Source organism: Parasteatoda tepidariorum, chromosome 10, assembly GCF_982258835.1.
Source record: "Parasteatoda tepidariorum strain Cologne lab strain chromosome 10, Ptep-v5.0, whole genome shotgun sequence".
Taxonomy (NCBI): Eukaryota; Metazoa; Arthropoda; class Arachnida; order Araneae; family Theridiidae; genus Parasteatoda; species Parasteatoda tepidariorum.
In genome coordinates, this window is record NC_141764.1 from 57475511 (window position 1) to 57495518 (window position 20008).

The window sequence follows — 20008 nt, forward strand, 5'->3', positions numbered from 1 at the left end:
TTCATTTAACTTTGTAAGTTTTTAATCAGATAAATAGGTTGAAGCAATTTTAATCATTAAATAGGGACAGTTTTTTATGCAATAGGACTAAATATTTTTTTCAAAATTGCATTGAAGAAACTTGTTTCTTTATTCAGTTGTTTCAGTTCAGTTTGTAAAGTTGTTTATAGCTAACAACTGTAAGAATTTCTGGATCAAATTACTATAGTAGATTTAAATGGATTGAAGATTTAAGTAGATTTTAAATCCAGCTTTCAAAACCAGTTCGAATTCTTATAGATCAAAAATTCAGACTTAGCTAAGAGTTTATGTGATATTTATTTTTGAATTCACCGTCATACCGAGAAATGCGAGATAAAAGAAGTAAAAACCCGCAAAAAAAAGTTATAGAGACCTTTCAGTTAACCCTATTTTATTTCCCCGATTTTGTAGGGGAGGAGGGGAAAAGAAGACCTGAAGTAAATAAATCTTGAAAAGAAAAAGTGATCTTTCGTTTCATTATTTTGTTAAATAAAGTGTCTCTTCGTATATTGCGTCAAATTTGACATTACTCATTGCAGATGATTATAGTTTTTAATTAGATAGCAAGCAATGTATTACTAAAGAAATTATTGATGTAATTAAAAATAATTAAGCAAATAAAACTTAAATAAATAAAATCTAAAAATAGAAGTTATTTTTCATTGCATAGTTTTGTTAAATCAAAACTTTCAGGAAATCTTGCTTCAAATTTAGCATTAACCAATTACATTTGTTTCTTATGTTTACTTTAATAGCAAGCAACATCTTACTAAAGTAATAATCGTAAATTTTAACAGTTGCTGTAAATAAAATTTGAGTAAAAAAACAATAAAGGAGAAGTGATCTGTTATTGCATTCTTATGTTAAATGCTGGGTATATTGCTATACATTAAGCATTATTTATCACGTGTAGACATAATGTTTATTTTGAGGGAAGTCAATGCCTTTAATGTAAAAACATGATTTTACTTCCATTCAAAACTCAGTTCTTAATAAATAAAATTTAAAAGGATCTGTGGTGATAGGTTCGACGCTCATCGTAAAATCAAGTTTATTTCATATTGTTATCTGTTTGTCTTTAATCAATTGTGTTTTTACTTATTTTTGAAGTGAACTGAAATAAGTGTTCTGACGTCATCATATTAGAATTGTATGAATACCAGCACGCACATGACAGCCTGTCAGTATTTCTCTCATCACCTGCTGTGATGATGCTTCTTGTAAATCAAACCAACTTGTATATAAATGTAAATATGTTAAATAAAATATTAGTAACTCAAAGGAGCTATCTTCGTTTACCTCAATGGTGACCCGGATGTCTGACGATACAAGCAACTTTCATTTTTCATCATCGAATTAATAGGAAACTGCAACTATGGCGGAATCGTCTGCAGTAAAAATTCCCATCTTCAATATCTCTGATCCACACCTGTGGTTTCATATGGTCGAAGCAACTTTCCAGCTTGCGACACCGAAGCCGATTACGGAAAGCAAAACAAAGTTTAACTACTGCCTCGCCCATCTACCTCCTGAAGTAGCCGCAGTTGTAAGGGACGTCATTATAACTCCTGACGCAGAGGATCCTTTCAAAAAGCTGAAAGAAGAAATTATTGCACGCTGCGGGGAAACAAAGTCCCAGGAAATTCGACGTTTACTCTCCGGAGAGCAACTAGGAGATAGAAAGCCTAGTGAACTCTTGCGCACTATGCAGAGAAGAGCTGAATCCCACGAAATCTCAGATTCTCTACTTTTGGAACTATTTCTAAATCAGCTACCGCAGCATGTTCAGTCGATATTGGCCGCAATCCCTTCACTAAATTCAACTAGAGCAGCAGAAATTGCTGATAAAGTAATGGAAGTGTCAACTTCAAGTGAAGTTAGCGAAGTTTCTTCAAACCAACAATGCACCTTTGAACTTTTAGAAGAAGTTAGAGCTCTACGAAAGGAAGTAGCAGCATTGCGGACGCGCAGCAGGTCTCGCAATCGGAATTATGCACAGTTTCGTAATCATCAAAGCCAATCCTCATCTCCACATCGAAACTCCAAAATGTGCTTCTATCATCGAAAATTCAAATCTGATGCTAGAAAGTGTGTCAAACCCTGCATCTACCAGAAAAACCAAGAAAGGCAAGAGTGAATGCGACTAACATCTTGCCTCCAACAAATTGTCGCCTTTTTGTTAGAGACAGACAATCCAACAAACAATTTCTAGTGGATACCGGAAGTGACTGCTCAATTATTCCAGCAAATAAAAAAGAAAAAACTCTTTCTCCTATTCAGACTTTTAAAGCTGCGAACAATACCATCATAAAAGTATACGGTAAGAAATTGTTAACTTTAGATTTCGGTCTTAGACGAAAGTTTAATTTTCCATTTTATATTTGTGATATAACTAATCATATTATAGATGCAGATTTTTTATACTATTTTAATCTTAAACCTAATATTAGAAAACGTTGCTTAAATGATATTACTACTAATTAAATTCTCATTGTATTTTTAAAACTTCTGACATTATTTCAATTAAAACTGTTCTTGGTGAAAATTATTATGAAAAATTGTTAAACGAATATCCTGAAATAACGAAACCTATTTGCTCAGACCAAATTGTTAAGCATAATGTTGTACATCATATAGAAACTTTTGGTTCACCAGTTTTTGCTAAACCTCGGCGTCTAGCGCCTGATAGGCTAAAAATAGCAAAAATGGAATTTCAACATATGTTAGATTTAGGCCACATGCGCCCATCCAAAAGTAATTTTTCATCACCTTTACATTTAGTTCCCAAGAAAAATAGTTTGGACTGGCGTCCAGTAGGTGATTATCGAGCTTTAAACGCTCAAAAACTATTAAAGATAAATATCCAATTCCTAATATTATGGATTTTACTAGTGAACTACATGGAACTAAAATATTTTCTCACATTGATTTAATTCGAGCTTTCCATCAAATACCTATAGCCCATGAAGATGTACATAAAACTGCAATAATAACTCCTTTTGGATTATTCGAAAGTACTCGTATGCAATTCGGACTTTGCAATGCAGCCAGTACTTTCCAACGCTTTATTGACGAAGTAACTAGAGGCTTGGAAGGCGTTTACGCTTTCATAGATGATATATTAATAGCTTCCGAAACCCCCGAAGAGCATGTAAAATATTTAAAATCACTTTTTGATAGACTGCAGTATTTTGGTTTAACAATAAATCCCTCTAAATGCTTATTTGGTCAGAATAGTTTACAATTTTTAGGTTTTAAAATTTCCGAAAAAGGCATAGAACCTTTAAGTGATCGCGTTAATGCAATTCTAAATTTTCCAAAACCAAATACGATTACTCAATTACGTAGATTTCTAGGATTATTTAATTTTTATAGACGCTTTATTCCTAATGCAGCTCATATTTTATCACCCTTAACCAAGTTTTTAGAAGGACAACGAAATATTAAGAAATCTAACAAATCATCAAAAAAATCTGATTTACCGTTAATTTGGACCGATACTTCAAACAAATCTTTTTCTGATGCAAAACAAGCAATAGCCGATGCAACTCTATTAAAATATCCTATACCTGGTGCTAATTTAAGTCTGTGGACTGACGCGTCTGATTTTGCAATCGGCAGTTCTTTAATGCAATATCAAAATAATGAGTGGGAACCAATTGCATTTTTCTCAACAAAATTAAATAAAAGTCAGCAAAATTGGTCAACATACGATCGCGAATTATTGGCAATATACGCGTCAATAAAAAAATTTCGTCACATGCTTGAAGGTAGAAGTTTTACTATTTTTACTGACCAAAAACCTCTAATATATGCGTTTAAACAAAAACCTGAAAAATGTTCCCCTCGCCAATTCAGATATCTTGATTATATTTCTCAATTTTCAACTGATATTAAACATGTAAAAGGAAAATCTAATTCAGTTGCTGATACTCTATCGCGAATAGAAATAAATGCAATTTCAAAACCTCCATTTCTAGACTTTAAAAAACTAGAACAAGAACAAAATAAAGATTCAGAATTAAAAGAAATATTAAATTCAAATAATTCATCTTTAAAATTAGAAAAACATTACTTTTCTTTGGAAGATGTTAATTTAATATGTGATTTTTCAACTAAGTATCCAAGACCTTTTATTCCAAAATCATACAGGCAAATTATCTTTGATAATTTACATTATTTTTCTCATCCTGGAATATATTCAACTACAAATTTAATTTCTAAACGATTTGTGTGGCCCAACATGAAAGTGGATATCAAAAATAAAGTTCGTTCTTGTGAGAAATGTCAGCGAGCTAAAGTTTTTCAACACACTAAAGCTCCTTTTAGTACATTTGCTCAACCCGACGCAAGATTTTCCCATATTCATCTGGATTTTATTGGCCCACTTCCTATTTCTGAAGGTAAGCAATACTGCCTTACAATAATAGATAGATTCACGAGATGGCCAGAAGTTATCCCTACTACGGATATGACTGCCGAGACCACCGCAAAAGCACTTATTCACGGTTGGATCTCTCGATTTGGCACTCCCGTTACTATAACTACCGATCAAGGCCGAAATTTTGAATCAACTCTTTTTCGAAATCTCACTAATATCTTAGGCAGTAACCACATCCATACTACTTCATATCACGCGCAAAGTAATGGAATGATAGAACGATTTCATAGACAACTCAAAAGTTCTATAATAGCACAGGAAAATAATAAATGGACCGAAATTTTACCAATTGTTTTATTAGGTATTCGCACAGCTTTAAAAGCTGATATTAACGCAACTTGTGCACAACTTGTTTATGGTACTTCCTTACGTCTACCTTCGGATCTTTTAAACGCAAATTCTTTATCTCCACCAGTAACAGAAAATTATGTCACAAAATTAATGGCCGCAATGAGAAAATTAAGTCCTGTACCAGCATCAGCACACAGTAAAAATAAGTTCTATATTAATCCTAATTTAAAATCTTGTTCTCATATATTTTTAAAAGTAGATAAAATTCGTCCTCCACTATCCCCTGCATACACCGGACCACACCGTGTAATTGAACGTTCTGAAAAAACCTTTATTATTGATTTTCAAGGTAAGAAAATAACTGTCTCAATAGATAGAATTAAACCAGCTTTTCAAATTTCTGAGAAATTAAAAATAAATAAAATTCCAATGGTCGAAAAGCAATTATCTCCAACAAAGGAAGAAAAGCCAATTGTAACAAAATCTGGTCGCCGTGTGCATTTCCCAAAATATTTTGTTAAAGAGTATGGAATATAAAAGCATCTAAATATTTTGTATCTATTAATTGTATTCCAATTTCCAAGTTAATTTTTTTTCCTAATTAAGACATATATTTCAATTTACTACTTTGTATTTTATGATTGTTTTTAAACAATCATTATTGGTATCGTGACTTTGTCACTGGGGGGATACTGTGTGGTGATAGGTTCGACGCTCATCGTAAAATCAAGTTTATTTCATATTGTTATCTGTTTGTCTTTAATCAATTGTGTTTTTACTTATTTTTGAAGTGAACTGAAATAAGTGTTCTGACGTCATCATATTAGAATTGTATGAATACCAGCACGCACATGACAGCCTGTCAGTATTTCTCTCATCACCTGCTGTGATGATGCTTCTTGTAAATCAAACCAACTTGTATATAAATGTAAATATGTTAAATAAAATATTAGTAACTCAAAGGAGCTATCTTCGTTTACCTCAGATCGATGATGTATAATACTCTTTTTTATAAAATAAGGGTGGCGAGTTATATTGCTTAAATTAAAAACTTTCCTATGTTTAATGGAGTTATTTATACAATAAGCAAGATTCTCCTGAAATAATAATTGTGTTATTGATAAAACCAAAAACAAAAGCTTCGAGTTTAATAGTATTCCAAAATGCAATGTCGTATCATTCATTTACATATGCTAATTACGTTGCTCATCCTAACCATAACAAATGGAAAAAATATAATTATATACATAAAGTTACAAACAAATGATTTCAGAAATAATTTGAAAAAGCAATTTTCATACACGATCAGAAGTAAAAAAAGTTTTCTGATGTTTTCTCGTTAGCGCTTATAATTCAATATTTAAAATTTAAAGTTTTCAAAATTCTAAATACGTGAAACAGAACATTTTTGGTTTACGAATGAAATAATTTTTGAAACTATCAAATTTAATTCCGAAAATGGAAATTGAAAAGAAGTGTATGGCAATTGTAAAATTTTTATATTTTCTTATTAAGGGGACAGAAATCATTTTATAACAGGAAATGTACTTATAAAGTTTAATTAAAAAAGAAGTGAAGAATTGCAACCAAAATTAAATAAAATAAAACTGAAGAATACCGAAAAAAGATTTTTGTGCTTTATATGATTCTGAAACCTCACTTATTATCAAAGTGCGTATTTTCCCTGTTACATAAGTAGAAAAAAAACGATATCAAAAATTTTATTGAAAAAAAATCAGACTAATTTCTGGATGTATACGAGATATTCAAGACAATACAAAATTATTTACTAATTCAGTACGTTTTAGTTCATTTTTATTTGTTTTACGCATGCAAATTATGCATGCCCTTTAATTTCTAACAAAATCTCCGATTAAATTTCTTAAAATTTAGAGTCCCACTCTTTATAAACGAAGCAAACACAGTATAAAGATATAAAGATCTAAATAACAATATGAAAATATAATTACATCAAGTTACTAGATAGTTAGAAATGAAAATTGTAATATTCAAAATTATTAAAATTTCATGCAGTATAATGTTATTGAATCAGGTTAAATTTGATCGAAATTAAATTTGGTTGAATTATAGTGTATAAAAGATTTATATGCAAATAAACCTTTTTGTTAGTTTATTCTTTAAAATATTTTGCGTTTTTAATATATTAAAAAATAAAACATTTATAATACATTCTAGTTCTTTGGTTAATACATTGTAGGTAACAATATAATTCCTTAGTGTAATGATATAATTTACTCGACACTTATAAAAAGAAATTTTATTTTTAATCCAAATGTACAAAACTTGTAAATGTTAATTACTACAGATGGCTCGAAAACAGTAAAAATTCAGTGAAATAAAAAAATTAATTAAAAACAAAGATCAATTATACCTTTAATACAAGCAAAGTATTCTCAAATACAATTAGAAAATTAAATAAACTTTTTTAAATTGGTTTGAAAAAACCTAACTAATCACTATTCAATGGTTATTTTAGAACATTAATTAAAATTAAAACAACGCAGATATAAAGCAACTTTTTCTATTGTATCCTTAAGAAATACAGTTATTAACACAAAGTTAAATAAAAATTAAAATTTTTCAATTTCGTTTTCAACTTTAAAGGGTCTTAAGCATCATTTTAATTAATTTCTTTATTTTAACATTACCGTCGTGGTTCTAAACAAGTAAATATTGAAGAGTAATTTTTTTGCAATATAATGAATAAAGATTAAAATGTATTTAGGAGGATTTTACTTGATGCTAATGAGCTTAATAATAGATGAAACAATTTTGTTGTTTGCATATTCTTGAAACTGTTAAAGCATCTAAAGTATTTCTAAGCTATTATCCTTGGTATTTAACTTAGCAATAAAGGAAAAATTTAGTAAGTGAGAATTGAGATCAGAAAAAAAAAATCTTAGAAATTTCAAAGATTTAAGAATCCTAGAAATTTATAATATAAAATGTATGTTTCTTTAACACAAACTCCTAGTTTGAATAGATAAGAGTTTAAAATTTATTTAATTGCATAAAATTTAATCCCATTCGTAAAATTTTGTTTTTTCCCTGCTTCGGACCAGAGAGAGAGAGTGAGAGAGAGAGAGAGGGAGAGAGAGAGAAGATAATCGCAACTAAAAATATTGGTTCATTCATGAAACCAATATTTTTAGTTGCTTATTCGTGTACTCTTAAAGCATTACTTAGGAGTGAAAGCTTGATTAAAAATAAAAAAAGTATACATTTTTCCTTTCTACGCAAAACTCTGATACACATTGCAAAAAATATATATAGTCAAAAAATGTAATAAAATTTTAAATTATCTGAAATGAAGACTGAAAAAATAATTTAACAGAATTCAGAATTAACGTATTTATTTCATAATTGCGTAATAAGGCAAATTGGAAAAATATCGATACATTTGTTTTTATACCAAACTGCAGTTTTTGAGTATGAAGTTTCCATTAAAATCATCTTAAAACTGTTTAACACTAAAATATCGATTTGTATGTGTAAAGCGTTTTCTTAATGTTTGCCATAAAATGTTACTATCGAACGTAAAAAAGAATAGCAGAAACTCTGAACTATTTAGAGCGGAAAATTGACAAAAAATGGTTTTGTTCACTTACTTTTACTTACTTTTTACAACGCGGTCAAAAGAAAGCAGTAAGTGCTATCACTTCTATCAAATAAATATTTATTTTATTTAATATAACCATAATGGAATAACAAAATATAAATTACGCATTTTAAATTGTTTTTTTCCCATTATTTAACACTATGGACGTTGTAAATAAATTTAAAAAAATTATTGAACTTACTGTATACAAATTGAATTACATTGTTTAGCGAAATTTTAATTTTTAAAAAAACAGCTATATTTATTTTAAGAAATGCAAACAGCCTTAAATATTTCAGCAAACTGAAGCGGTAAGATTTTAGTTGACTGAAACATTTTACTGACAACGAAAAATAAGCAGATAGGAATAATAGTAAATATGTTTCACAAATAAGCTCATATTTTCAAAACTTTCCAGACGTGAATGAGTAGAAACAAAAGCAGGAAAAAAAGGATGAGAAGCAAAATTAGGAAAACATCAGAAGCCGAGAGTGAAACAGAAAAAAATGAAAAAATAGAACAAAAAAAAAAGCTTGACGAAAAGGGGAGAGTCGGGGTACAATGCATTTCCACGCAATACGGAGGATTGGTGATGAACTATTGACATAAACAAGAAGATGAGCATTTATATGAAAGAAGAAAAAAGATTCAAGGGAATCAAGATGATCTGACATGACTGGGGTGGAAATAATTTCCCGTGAAATGTTTTAATCAAGTGTACCAGAGAGGAAAATTAATATAGGATTAATTTATTATTTGATTAACTTAAGTTGAATGTTAAAGTGCTTTAAAAAGAAAAGAGGGTTAAAATCTAAATTAACGTTAGAGTGATTTGGAGGGAAAGTACAGAGGTATAGTGGTAGTACAGTGTTAGGGGAAGTATAGTGTTATACCGCAAAAACCGTGATGGGCTCTTCTCGGTCATTTTAACCCAAGTGATGACGAGCCTTAAGTCAGTGGGGAGAACATAAGACTAATGAAAAGCATCCTGACACATATAAAACACATTAAAACACAAGATATACATTAAATAGAGTTCAGATCTGGGACAAAAGGAGGGAAAACAGAATAATTATGTTACTCACCCATTTTATGTAGAAGCACAACAAGGTAAAATATGAACTAGAAAAAGGTGACTTGAACAACAACAAAATCAGGCCGAAAACAATCATATTGGTAGGGTAAAAATATAATTTATTTTATATTGATTAAAAAAAACATCATTAATATTATCCAAAAATATATTCGAACATTTAACAATAAAAGAAAGCTGACTTTTGCCAGCAAGGTGTGCTGCCCGATACATAAATGTTGGAATGAACCACAGCTGAACAAAGATAAAGGGTTCATCATCAACTGTTAAATTACAAATTAAATTCTAAAAGAATAGGTTGCCATTACATTCATTAAAACTGAAAACTCAGCGGCGCGACAGCCCATAGAAGGCCAAGGCCTACTGTGCCCATCTCAGTTTTCTTAACCTTGGGCTCTGGGGTGCAGGAGCAGATGTTCCGGTCAGGTGGTCAGCCGAACGTGGAACCCCCAGTGTTTAGTTCTCAAGCATGCTTAGTACTCATTTATCGACCCACTGAAGGGATGAAAGGCTGAGACAACCTTGCCCGACCCGAGGATTGAACCAGGGACCCGTGGCACGACAGCGCGAAGCGCTGCTGCTCAGCCACCGGGCGTCTTATATTGATTAAAGAAACAATTCAAAGAAGTTTTAAAAAATATGAAAGAAAAGGTAACATTTTGTTACCACAAACCAAAAAAAAGGGAGAGGCGCCAAATCAATGCCGGATCAGTAAATTCCGAAAAGAAAAGGCGAAGACCTAAAAAAAGTGGAGTGCTGACACATAGGACCATCCCGAAGGCGTCCCAGAGGTCGGACTAAAAAAACAGCAGAACGTTAAATTGGTATTGATGCAAAATGTTAATTCAGTGTTTTATAATTTTTACACAAATACGTAACTTTGCAAATTTCCAGTTAAGTCAAAAGTATATTTTTCTCATATTTTCTTAATATAAATCTATTCACATCGTGAATCATACTTAAACATTGTACCATAAATTTATTTTCTTATCATATATGCATACTGAAGGTTATTAAACACGGATTTTTTTTATACAAAAAAAGTTTTTCTTGAAATTTCTTGTTAATTTTCTTACTGCAATTATTTTCATGCGTTGATAATAGTTTCAATATAGAACAATCCATTGAAAATATCAAGAATTTGAAATACTACCAGATTTTTTTTTCAACTAAGATTCTGCATGCTGATGGAGTTACTTTAAAAAATTATTAGAAAAACTGTGTCGTCTACGAGAAAGTTTCATGAAATTCTAGTTTTATTATTTTTTAAAGTATACCAGCGCCCTAAAATTTGAATTTGGGAGAATATGGGAAATGCATCGCTCTATTTTATTCACGTAATTTGACTTTTCCCTTATATATAAGGGAAAAGTCAAATGCTTAATGCTTTTATATCCCTCTTTCTATAATATATATATATATATATATATATATATATATATATATATATATATATATATATATATATATATATATATATATATATATATATATATATATATATATATATATATATATATATATATATATATATATATATATATATATATATATATATATTATTATTATTATTATTATTATTATTATTATTATTATTATTATTATTAGATGCTTAAATTACGTATCAAAATTAAATAAAAAGAATCAAAAACATATAGTCGAATTTTCTACAACATAATGCGTTTAGATCTTCCTGGTTAACATTTTATGAACTTCAAAGTTTCATTTTGTTCTTCTATTTCTTAGCAAATTTTAAATTTCAACCAATCATATAGTGGACCAAATATCAGATAAAATGCATATATTTTTATTGAAAAATTAATTTCAAACTTTATAATCCTGCAATAAATTCCATTTATTATTTATTTCCCATAAGAGTGAGCCCCAAATTTTTACGCAAGTATTACCAGCACATAATTGAAGGACATTACATCTATTTAAATATCTTAAGTGGATTGTTGGAGTAAATTATAGTATGTTATTTTTTTTTACATAAATACAGAAAGACAGCAATTTAACTTTTTTAAGCTTAATTTCAGTTTTACAATCAAATATATATGTAACTCTTTAATTTGTTTGTAAATAAAGATATTAGTTAATTTTCAAAGGAAATTGTAGATCTCAAACCACAGTTCAGCCACATAACAAACACTAGTTACCGAATTATAAATATTTTCAATAATTCTAAAATAATATGTTGTCTATGTTGTGATGGTATTTCAAATTATACGTTATGCTTTTATTTTCCGCATAATTTCATGAACTAATTATTCTTTTTTCAATCTGTATTAATACAATAATTATACTTAGTTCAAGTTTTGATAAATAGCCAAAAAATATAATTCCCCTATTTCATTATTTATACCATCTACTTTCAAAAGAATTATAATCTAACTGATAACCGGGGCAGTGAAGGATACCTTAATCTACTTAATTTTATAACATTCTCTAGGCTTCAAAAATTATTGAATTTCAAACCACACTGTTAACAATTCCGTATCAAATTACGTTTTACTAACAATTCGTTTTTGGTAAATCATCCGTAAGATCCATTTTTCAGTGAAATTCAATTTTATCGTTAAACATTGAACCATAATTTTTACAGTATCGTTTTTCAATTAGAATGACTCAGTGATTTCACGGTAATTATTATTGTAAAAATTTACGTAATTTTAAGCCTTTCAACTGTAATTTCAAGACTTGCCAAACGTGAATGTGAAGAAACAAAAGTGATTTAATATAAAAAAACGTTAAGTTGCCTACGAAAAAATTAAAAAAATAAATGTGAAAGAAACAACTGCAGCCTAGAGGGTCAATACTAGATTTTGTTCATAAAACAGTATAATTCAAATTTGCCTTAGTATTATTATTGCATTAATTTTGAAGTGTATGTTGTATTTCATAATTTTTCTAAATAAGTAAAGGCACACCATGTAAAAATATTTTTAACAATTCCGTGCATAAAACTTACTTCTTTCTACAAACAGAAATTTTAAATGGAAGGCGTCCGACTTACAAATGAATCTGCACGGAAAACTTTCAAATCCCCATCTCCAAAAGAGTTTCTTCTGGGATTCAGCGTTTCTTTCGACAAGCTTTGATTTTTCTGCATCTTAATATGTCTTGGGAAATACGCTGAGTCGAAGAGACAGTGAATAATGAGTCTCCGATTTCTAGAAGACGCGGTAACTCGTAAAATTAATGAGATGCCTATCTTTTCTACTTTCAAATTCTCATGATATAGTGCGTTGGGAGTTGCAGAAGTCGTGACGAATACAGTAACTAATTATTGCTTTCTCTAACCCTTAACTTTCTTTTTCTTGTTCGGTCAAGACTCTAAGCACGAGAATTTTTTTTTAAAAAGTATACTTCATTGGATTGCACTTTATCATGGAAGAGTGCATAACTACATAATTTATTTTGAGTATTTAATTGCGAAAAAAATGCTTCTTACAAGTAAATATTAAATGTGAATTTTCAGTCGTTTACTTTACAAGTTTTTTTCTTCTCCTTTTTTATGTTTAAGACGCGTTTTAAAATTTGTATTTTTTATGTATCACTTTATAAGTGTTCTACATCAATTTTTACTACAAATTAAAGATTTGCTACTCCAAGGTAGCAGTTTAATAGAGTAATAATTCAAGTAACTCGGATTTTGTTTAGAAAAATATGTCATACGTTTTTCGGCGGCTATAAATTTTTATGAACAAAGTTAGTCGGACATTCCAGAAAAAAAAATGTTTTTAAGCAAGAATGAAAAGCCAGTCCTAGGTACAGTATTATACATTAGACCAACTAGATAGCACTCACTTTGAGGTCTTATCGTTTATATTTGTTATTTGGAGAGCATTTAGATCTTTGAATTCGAAGTGATTTCATTTAGTTTGATACTTCAAGTAGTAATTCAAGAAACTTAGATTAAAGAAAAAAATATATCTTTATCTGTTGTTATAATTATTTTACTATATTTTTCAATAAACAAATTCCGCCACACCTTATAGAAAAACAAATGCTTATAAACAAGAAAACTCAATACGAGGTACAACATGGAGTTATTATACATTTGATCCAATAACACTCATTTTGAGTGCTAGCACCACTCATTTTGAGTATTAGACCAACTAGATAGCACTCACTTTAAGGTCTTATCGTTTATATTTGTTATTTGGAGAGTATTTAGATCTTTGAATTCGAAGTGATTATAGTTAGTTTGATACTTCAAGTAGTAATTCAAGAAACTTAGATTAAAGAAAAAAATATATCTTTATCTGTTGTTATAATTATTTTGCTATATTCTTCAATAAGCAAATTCTGCTACGCATTATAGAAAAGCAAATGCTTATGAACAAGAAAACTCAATACAAGGTACAACATGGAGTTATTACACATTTGACTAAGTAACACTCATTTTGAGTGCTTAGTTGAAGTGAATTTTGTTTTTTGGACTTGAAGATATTTTAGTTTGAAAATTCAAGTAATTAATTCAAGCAATTTTAATTTTTGTTTAGCAACATTTATTATATTTTTGTCTGTTGTCATAATTTTTATTAAAAAAATTCCTTCAAATTCTTTAAGCAAGAAAAACGCTCTCAGGTACAACTCGGTGCTATGCATTTAACAAAATAACTGTCATTTTGAGTTCTTATAGTTTAAATTTGTTACTTGAAGTGATTTTGGATCTTTGGAATTTAAGATATCTTAGTTGTTTAGATACATTTAAATGCAATACTAAGAGTTGTACAAAATTGAATATTTATGTGAGGAATAACTAGTCTCCATTACCAAAAATATTTCACTGCATAAAAAACGTTTTGCGAATATATATAACGTCAATTACTTAGGAAAATTAAAACAGGTGATTTGGAGCAATGAGGTCAAAGGAGTCCGAATGATCCTGAGGTATACTTTGTGCTACATATGAATATGAATAAAACAAAACAGAATGAGAAAAAACAGAAATAAAGATGTAGGAATTATTACAAAACGAAATACAAATGACATAAACAGAAATCGCCCTCAGTCTTTTGAAAAGGGAGAAAGAATGGTTCGTAAACTTTTTTTACATTTTCTTTTGATGTGTATTATTATCGAACTACATTTTTGTTTCACTCTAACAAGGATTATTTTGTTTATCATGTTTGCTTCAAAAGTCAAATATTTATTTTAAATACATATATTTTATAACTTTCAAAGAAATTTCACCTCTGTTTTTCTTTACTAATTCTGGATACAAACATTAGTAAAAAACTAGGTTAATTTTCCTATTTACGCTTTACTGAATTAAGATTAAGGTCTATCTTTCTTCGGGTTTCTCCCAAATTAGTTTTATTGCAGGACATGAATTCCAATTACTTGTATATAAACTTTTTTTTCATACCAATGAATTTCAATCCCAATGTAATTTAGAGAGCTAGGTAAAAATAATATGAGGAAAGAGCATTGCTTTAGGCAAGCATTTATCAAATTTTGATTTACATTGAAAAAACTAAATAATTTTATTTTATTTAATAATAATTTTATTTGAATCTACATTTGAATTCCGTCAGTTTGGATTTTGATAACGAAAGCGTAAGACATGTTAAAGGCAGTTAAAATACTTTTAGGTAAAACATTTTATTAAATTATAAATTTCGCTGTTAATTTATATGATACAGAATATTTCATACTATTAATGGCAAAAGTAAAATACGACTTCTTCTTAAACCGTAATTTAAAATCCTATTCAAATTATTTCTGAAACTTACAATGCTTTATCATTAGCTAATGCTGAACATATTTTTGTTATTAGCTTCATTCCGCTTGAAAAATTGTACTATTTTTTTTATTCCTAAATATAATGTATTTGTTTCGTTCTTTGTAAAATTGTGTTTTGAGCAGAACATAAGCATGTTTTTTTCTTCTTCTTTTTTATGTATGTCCCATTAAATTGGTATCAAGCGTAAACAATAGATGAACTCAATAATTCTTTTGCGGAGGAAAAGATAATTCTTATCATCAATCTTTCTCTTAAATATTCAGAAATTTCTTTTGCTTCTTTGGCTCTGTTTCAAATCCCATTCTAATTCAAAGAGAATTAAAAACATGCAATATTCTAAGCAGAAGAATTGAATTTGCAGTGATTTCGTTTTTTTATTTTATGGCCCATCCAATCTTTTCGGTATTGGTATTATTTTTCTCTTTAAATATGCAAAATATAAATTATTTTCATTCCAATTAAATTTTATTTCTTAAAAAAATTCTGTGATTAACGTTATATTTGTTTGAAAAGTACTATTGAATGAAAAGAATGAAACAGAAAATGCAATACATATTTTTTATTTATTTTAGAGTACATCAAATTAATTAACTTAACACAATTGGAATATTTCATTTACAAGCGTTAATAGTACATGTCGATATTAGCTCTTCTAATCACCCCTACGAGTAAGGTTAAAGCAAAACAGAACCCTAATTTGAAGAAGAAGAAAAAAGTTTTACGCTAGAAAAAAAATTACACATTACAATTAAATACATTTAATTAGTAAGCATTTTTATTTTATAATTCCAATGCGATCTACAACACGAAAAAAACAAACCTAGCAACAAGTACCCGATGGTGGTAATGAGTCAAAGCTTTGTCACCGAAACTTCACCTTTCTAAACTTCCCGTACAAAACTATGTTAGAACGCCTGTGTTTATGCATTAATTTTAATAAAACCTATTTTTTAAAGTTTTAAATCCATACTTATGTTGGTTTTTAAATAATTAAAACTGTATTTTTATATCTATTTTATTACTCTAATTTTAAAAAATAGATTAAAAATGCTTAATAAGTAATAAAATAGATAATAATGCTTAATGCAAGTTAATGTGTCAAAGCTTCATTCTTTTCGAATAATTCGTAAAATAATTTACAATTTTTTCTATAATATTTAATAATTAATTTATGAAAAATTTTAATACCAACTATTTTACATATTAAGTTAACATATTTAAATTCATAATCAATATAATTTCAGTAAAAGTAAAAATAGTAAAATAAGTATTTTTATTAAATTTTATTCTTTTAATTTAAAAATAAAATAAAAACGTTCATTAAAAATTTGGAAAAATTAATGTTTTCAAACCATAAATTCGTAATTAATTTAATTATAATAAAAGTAAAAACATTAAATTAGATATAGTTTTTACATTTATTATTTTCATCTTTAAGTTTTTGACCAGAAAAGTATTGTACTCACGAAGTTATGGATTGATGAAGCTTTATTCACGTGAAGTTAGGGATAGGAGAAGTTTTGGCGGCGGGGTTATAACCCCGATCTCCTGAATATCCGAGTGAAAATTTTGAAACTGAACAATTAATCTAGTATTTTAAGATGATGTTATTGGTCTAATTTGTGTCTAATTCAGTTTTATCTAAAATAACTCTCCCATTGATCGCTCGAACAAAGAGTTGAATAATAATATAGTGTAAAATATGAAGTGATTCAAGAGAAATTTCCTTCCGGCGGTGTCCGACAATGACTCAGTGACTACTCCTTGTCGAAGTGCAGTAAAGAACGCTTTAGAATAAGATCCGTTTGTACCATCCATTTCTTGAGCCGAGAGTAAATAACTTCAAGTAGTCAAAGAGGTTAAATTTTAAATTTTAAATTTTAAATTTCAAATTTTAAATTTTAAATTTTAAATTTTAAATTTTAAATTTTAAATTTTAAATTTTAAATTTTAAATTTTAAATTTTAAATTTTAAATTTTAAATTTTAAATTTTAAATTTTGATTGGTTTTGGCGAGACAGAGTAGGTGAGGATTAGAAGAAGTGTGCGGAAGACTCCGTTGACGAGCAAACACTTGACGAAATGCAATAAAATGCAATCAGCGTAGCTGGCTTTAAAGAGGAAATTTTTTGATCCCTGGCGAAATCATTATAAAAGAACAGCTATAAATAGCTAGAAAAACAAACGGGCAGATCATCATTTTCAGAGAAAGTGAAAAAGAAAACACTACAGAATCACTATAAATTTGGTTAAGAATGAAACTTCCACATAAGTGGCAGCAATGCTGATCACAGTTAAAAAGGATATAACGCCTAAAAGAAAAGGACAGACACTATTGGTCCACCCAAAAGAGAGCAATAGAACGGCAGAGGAAGCAATAAAAAATATTACAACTAAACGCGACCTCAAAAGATTGAAAAAAGGAATCAAATGAGTCAAATCATCAGAGAGAAAGTCATCAGTCATATCGACTCTAAGCATTAAATTGGCATGCTTGACAAGCTCTTGAGGAATAAAACGTTAAAACGAAGCTCGAAACGTCGAGGCTCAAAGTCCGAATTCAACAACATTGAAGAAGAGTACACCGTGAAAAAAAACTAGTCGGAACAATTAAGCTTTGAAATGATGACCTGAAAGTGGCCTTTCTTAAAGTACCCAATTAAAACAAAAGGGAAGAAACTATTGGGTCTTGCCTGTCAATCCAGAGGGCTTGAAAAAGATCTTGAGACAGCCAAAAGTCAAGGTTCAGGTAACTGCCGAATAACTTAAGGCCAATGAGATGTTTTAAGTGTTGTAGCCTGTCAACCCAGAGGGCTTGAAAAAGATCCTGAGACAACCAAAAGTCAAGGTCGAGGTAACTGCCAAATGACTTATGGCCAATGAGATGCTTTAAGTGTTGTAGCTTCGACTATAGCTCAAAGAAATGCAAAAACAATGAAATCATCACAAACTGCCGAACGTCGTCCATTCCCCCAGTAAGCAGAGAGTAATAAAGCAACTCAAGCCGGATGCATTATGGAGAATAAAGTTTAAGTTTCATCGTCTGAGGAGTTTCTGATCCGAAGGGCATTAAAGTGGTTTCTCCCACATTTTGTAAATTGTCCAAATGCACCATCCTGTTTTTAAATATATTTAAATTAAGTTACTTTAACAACCCTTTTAATTGCTTTTTTAATTGTAACTGTTTCAATTAAGTAAAGAAAGCTCATTGGCCTTTCAGCCTGAAGACTGAATGGGACGCGATGAGGTGGTTTCCTTCCTATTGTGAGTTTGGCTTCGGATGCATTTGCAGAATGTTTGGTGTCACCACTCAGTGGGCCTGGATTTGGAGTTGGACTGTTCACAGATCTTGTCTACCTATCGTTGCGATTTCTGATGCTCCCTGTTGGTTGTAACTCGGGATCTTGTGCCTGCATGCCCGCATCATTTGACTCTTGTACTGGGCGGGCGCCATACGTATTCATGAGATGAGACATTAAGAGATACTTTGCGTATTAACAGGTCCTCACAAACCCTAACGAATTCCTTAAATAAAATAGCATAAAAACGCAAAAACCTCAAACTGAAAAAATAGATATCACACTTTTATGTTAAAAAAATAATTTATAAGCATAATGTTACACTTTTTAATTTTCGATTTAGTTCTACAATAATACTGAAATAGACGGGAAGAAACAAAACAAATTTTATACCTTAACTTTCAAAAAAGTCCTTGAGTAATAATAATTCAGCAAAATTTGACTGGAATCAGTTACACTTTGAGATCACTGCTATCAGCTTAAAATAAAGATTTTAAACAATTTCGTTGCCTGTACTTTGCTGACAAGTGATTATGCAGAGCTAACATAGAAAATAACTCTCCTATTACTATGTGCTCTGGGCAAATAACGAGTATAATAAGTATGCATTTTGAAGTGGACTTTTTTATGAAGGAAAATTTTAATAAATGAGCAGATGATGGAGTCTGGTTTTCAGAATTTTTGAGTGAGTCTTAAAAACCTATATTATATATAGCTTTACAAAACACATTTCTTATCCAGGATCCCTGAAAACAAATTTTGAAGAAAAAAATATTTTCTATGAGGATTTTAATGTCTTAATACAATATTTAATTTACTTTAGTACCTTGAGATAAATTTTTAAAACAGGTTAATAGAAAAACTATTTTACAATTACAGTCTTAAAAATATGGTAAAAAATGTGTCTCTTCATTTTACTTCCTAAATTATGAACAGTTTGAAAATATGTGCCAAAGTGTGCTTAAAATTTAAATGAAGGAAAAAAATAATGATGACAATTCCTTCTGATAATTAAAAAAAAAACTAAGCATTTTTTAAGTTAGGAGAAACAGATATAAAATGTTTGAAAGCACGTAGTTGTAAGTTAATTTTTTCAATTTTTCATACCACTCATCAAAATTAAGCGATAAATTTGAACCGTCATCACGTCTTTTTCGAATGCGAATAAAATATTAACATTTATAGGGTTAAAATTTATAATCTAAATTGTTGTTTTTACATAATACCTTTAACATAATATTAATATCTGTTATATTTTAAAAAGTAAATAATAAATGTTCTAAAAAAGTTTTTTTTTTCTTCGTTAAAAAAATCGGATTTCGTGAAGAAAAATCTTGTTTTAAAGTGCAACTGCATTCAAATATACCCTTAAAAACTGTAAAAGTGTTGTATTTAATATATGATGTCTTAAATAGTTAATATTTAATGATTATAATTAGTCATTAATTTATGACAGCTTCCATTCGTATCTATATATACTTTGATCTAT

General features: G+C 29.1%; 2 protein-coding genes across 2 annotated transcripts; both read left to right on the forward strand.

Annotated features, from left to right (window-relative positions):
* Positions 1 to 1052: 1052 nt before the first annotated feature.
* Positions 1053 to 2165, forward strand: LOC147802951 (uncharacterized). Its single transcript, XM_087153686.1, has one exon. It carries the CDS (start codon positions 1397 to 1399, stop codon positions 2156 to 2158), a length of 762 nt encoding a protein of 253 aa, XP_087009812.1. The 5' UTR covers positions 1053 to 1396; the 3' UTR covers positions 2159 to 2165.
* Positions 2166 to 2899: 734 nt separating this feature from the next.
* On the forward strand, positions 2900 to 18615 carry LOC147802952 (uncharacterized). The gene is made up of 3 exons (XM_087152783.1): positions 2900 to 3172; positions 4142 to 5102; positions 18416 to 18615. The coding sequence occupies exons 1-3, from the start codon at positions 2900 to 2902 to the stop codon at positions 18613 to 18615; spliced, it is 1434 nt and encodes a 477-aa protein (XP_087008909.1).
* The last annotated feature ends 1393 nt before the right edge of the window (positions 18616 to 20008 follow it).

Bases quoted from the DNA above. Each gene is read 5' to 3' on its own strand.
- LOC147802952 (XM_087152783.1), top strand. From the start codon at position 2,900: ATGGATTTTACTAGTGAACTACATGGAACTAAAATATTTTCTCACATT. The intron at 3,173-4,141 runs GTAAAATATTTA...TTTTCAACTAAG, and splicing joins CCGAAACCCCCGAAGAGCAT to TATCCAAGACCTTTTATTCC. The intron at 5,103-18,415 runs GTAAGAAAATAA...GTTTCAATTAAG, and splicing joins CTTTATTATTGATTTTCAAG to TAAAGAAAGCTCATTGGCCT.
- LOC147802951 (XM_087153686.1), top strand. From the start codon at position 1,397: ATGGCGGAATCGTCTGCAGTAAAAATTCCCATCTTCAATATCTCTGAT.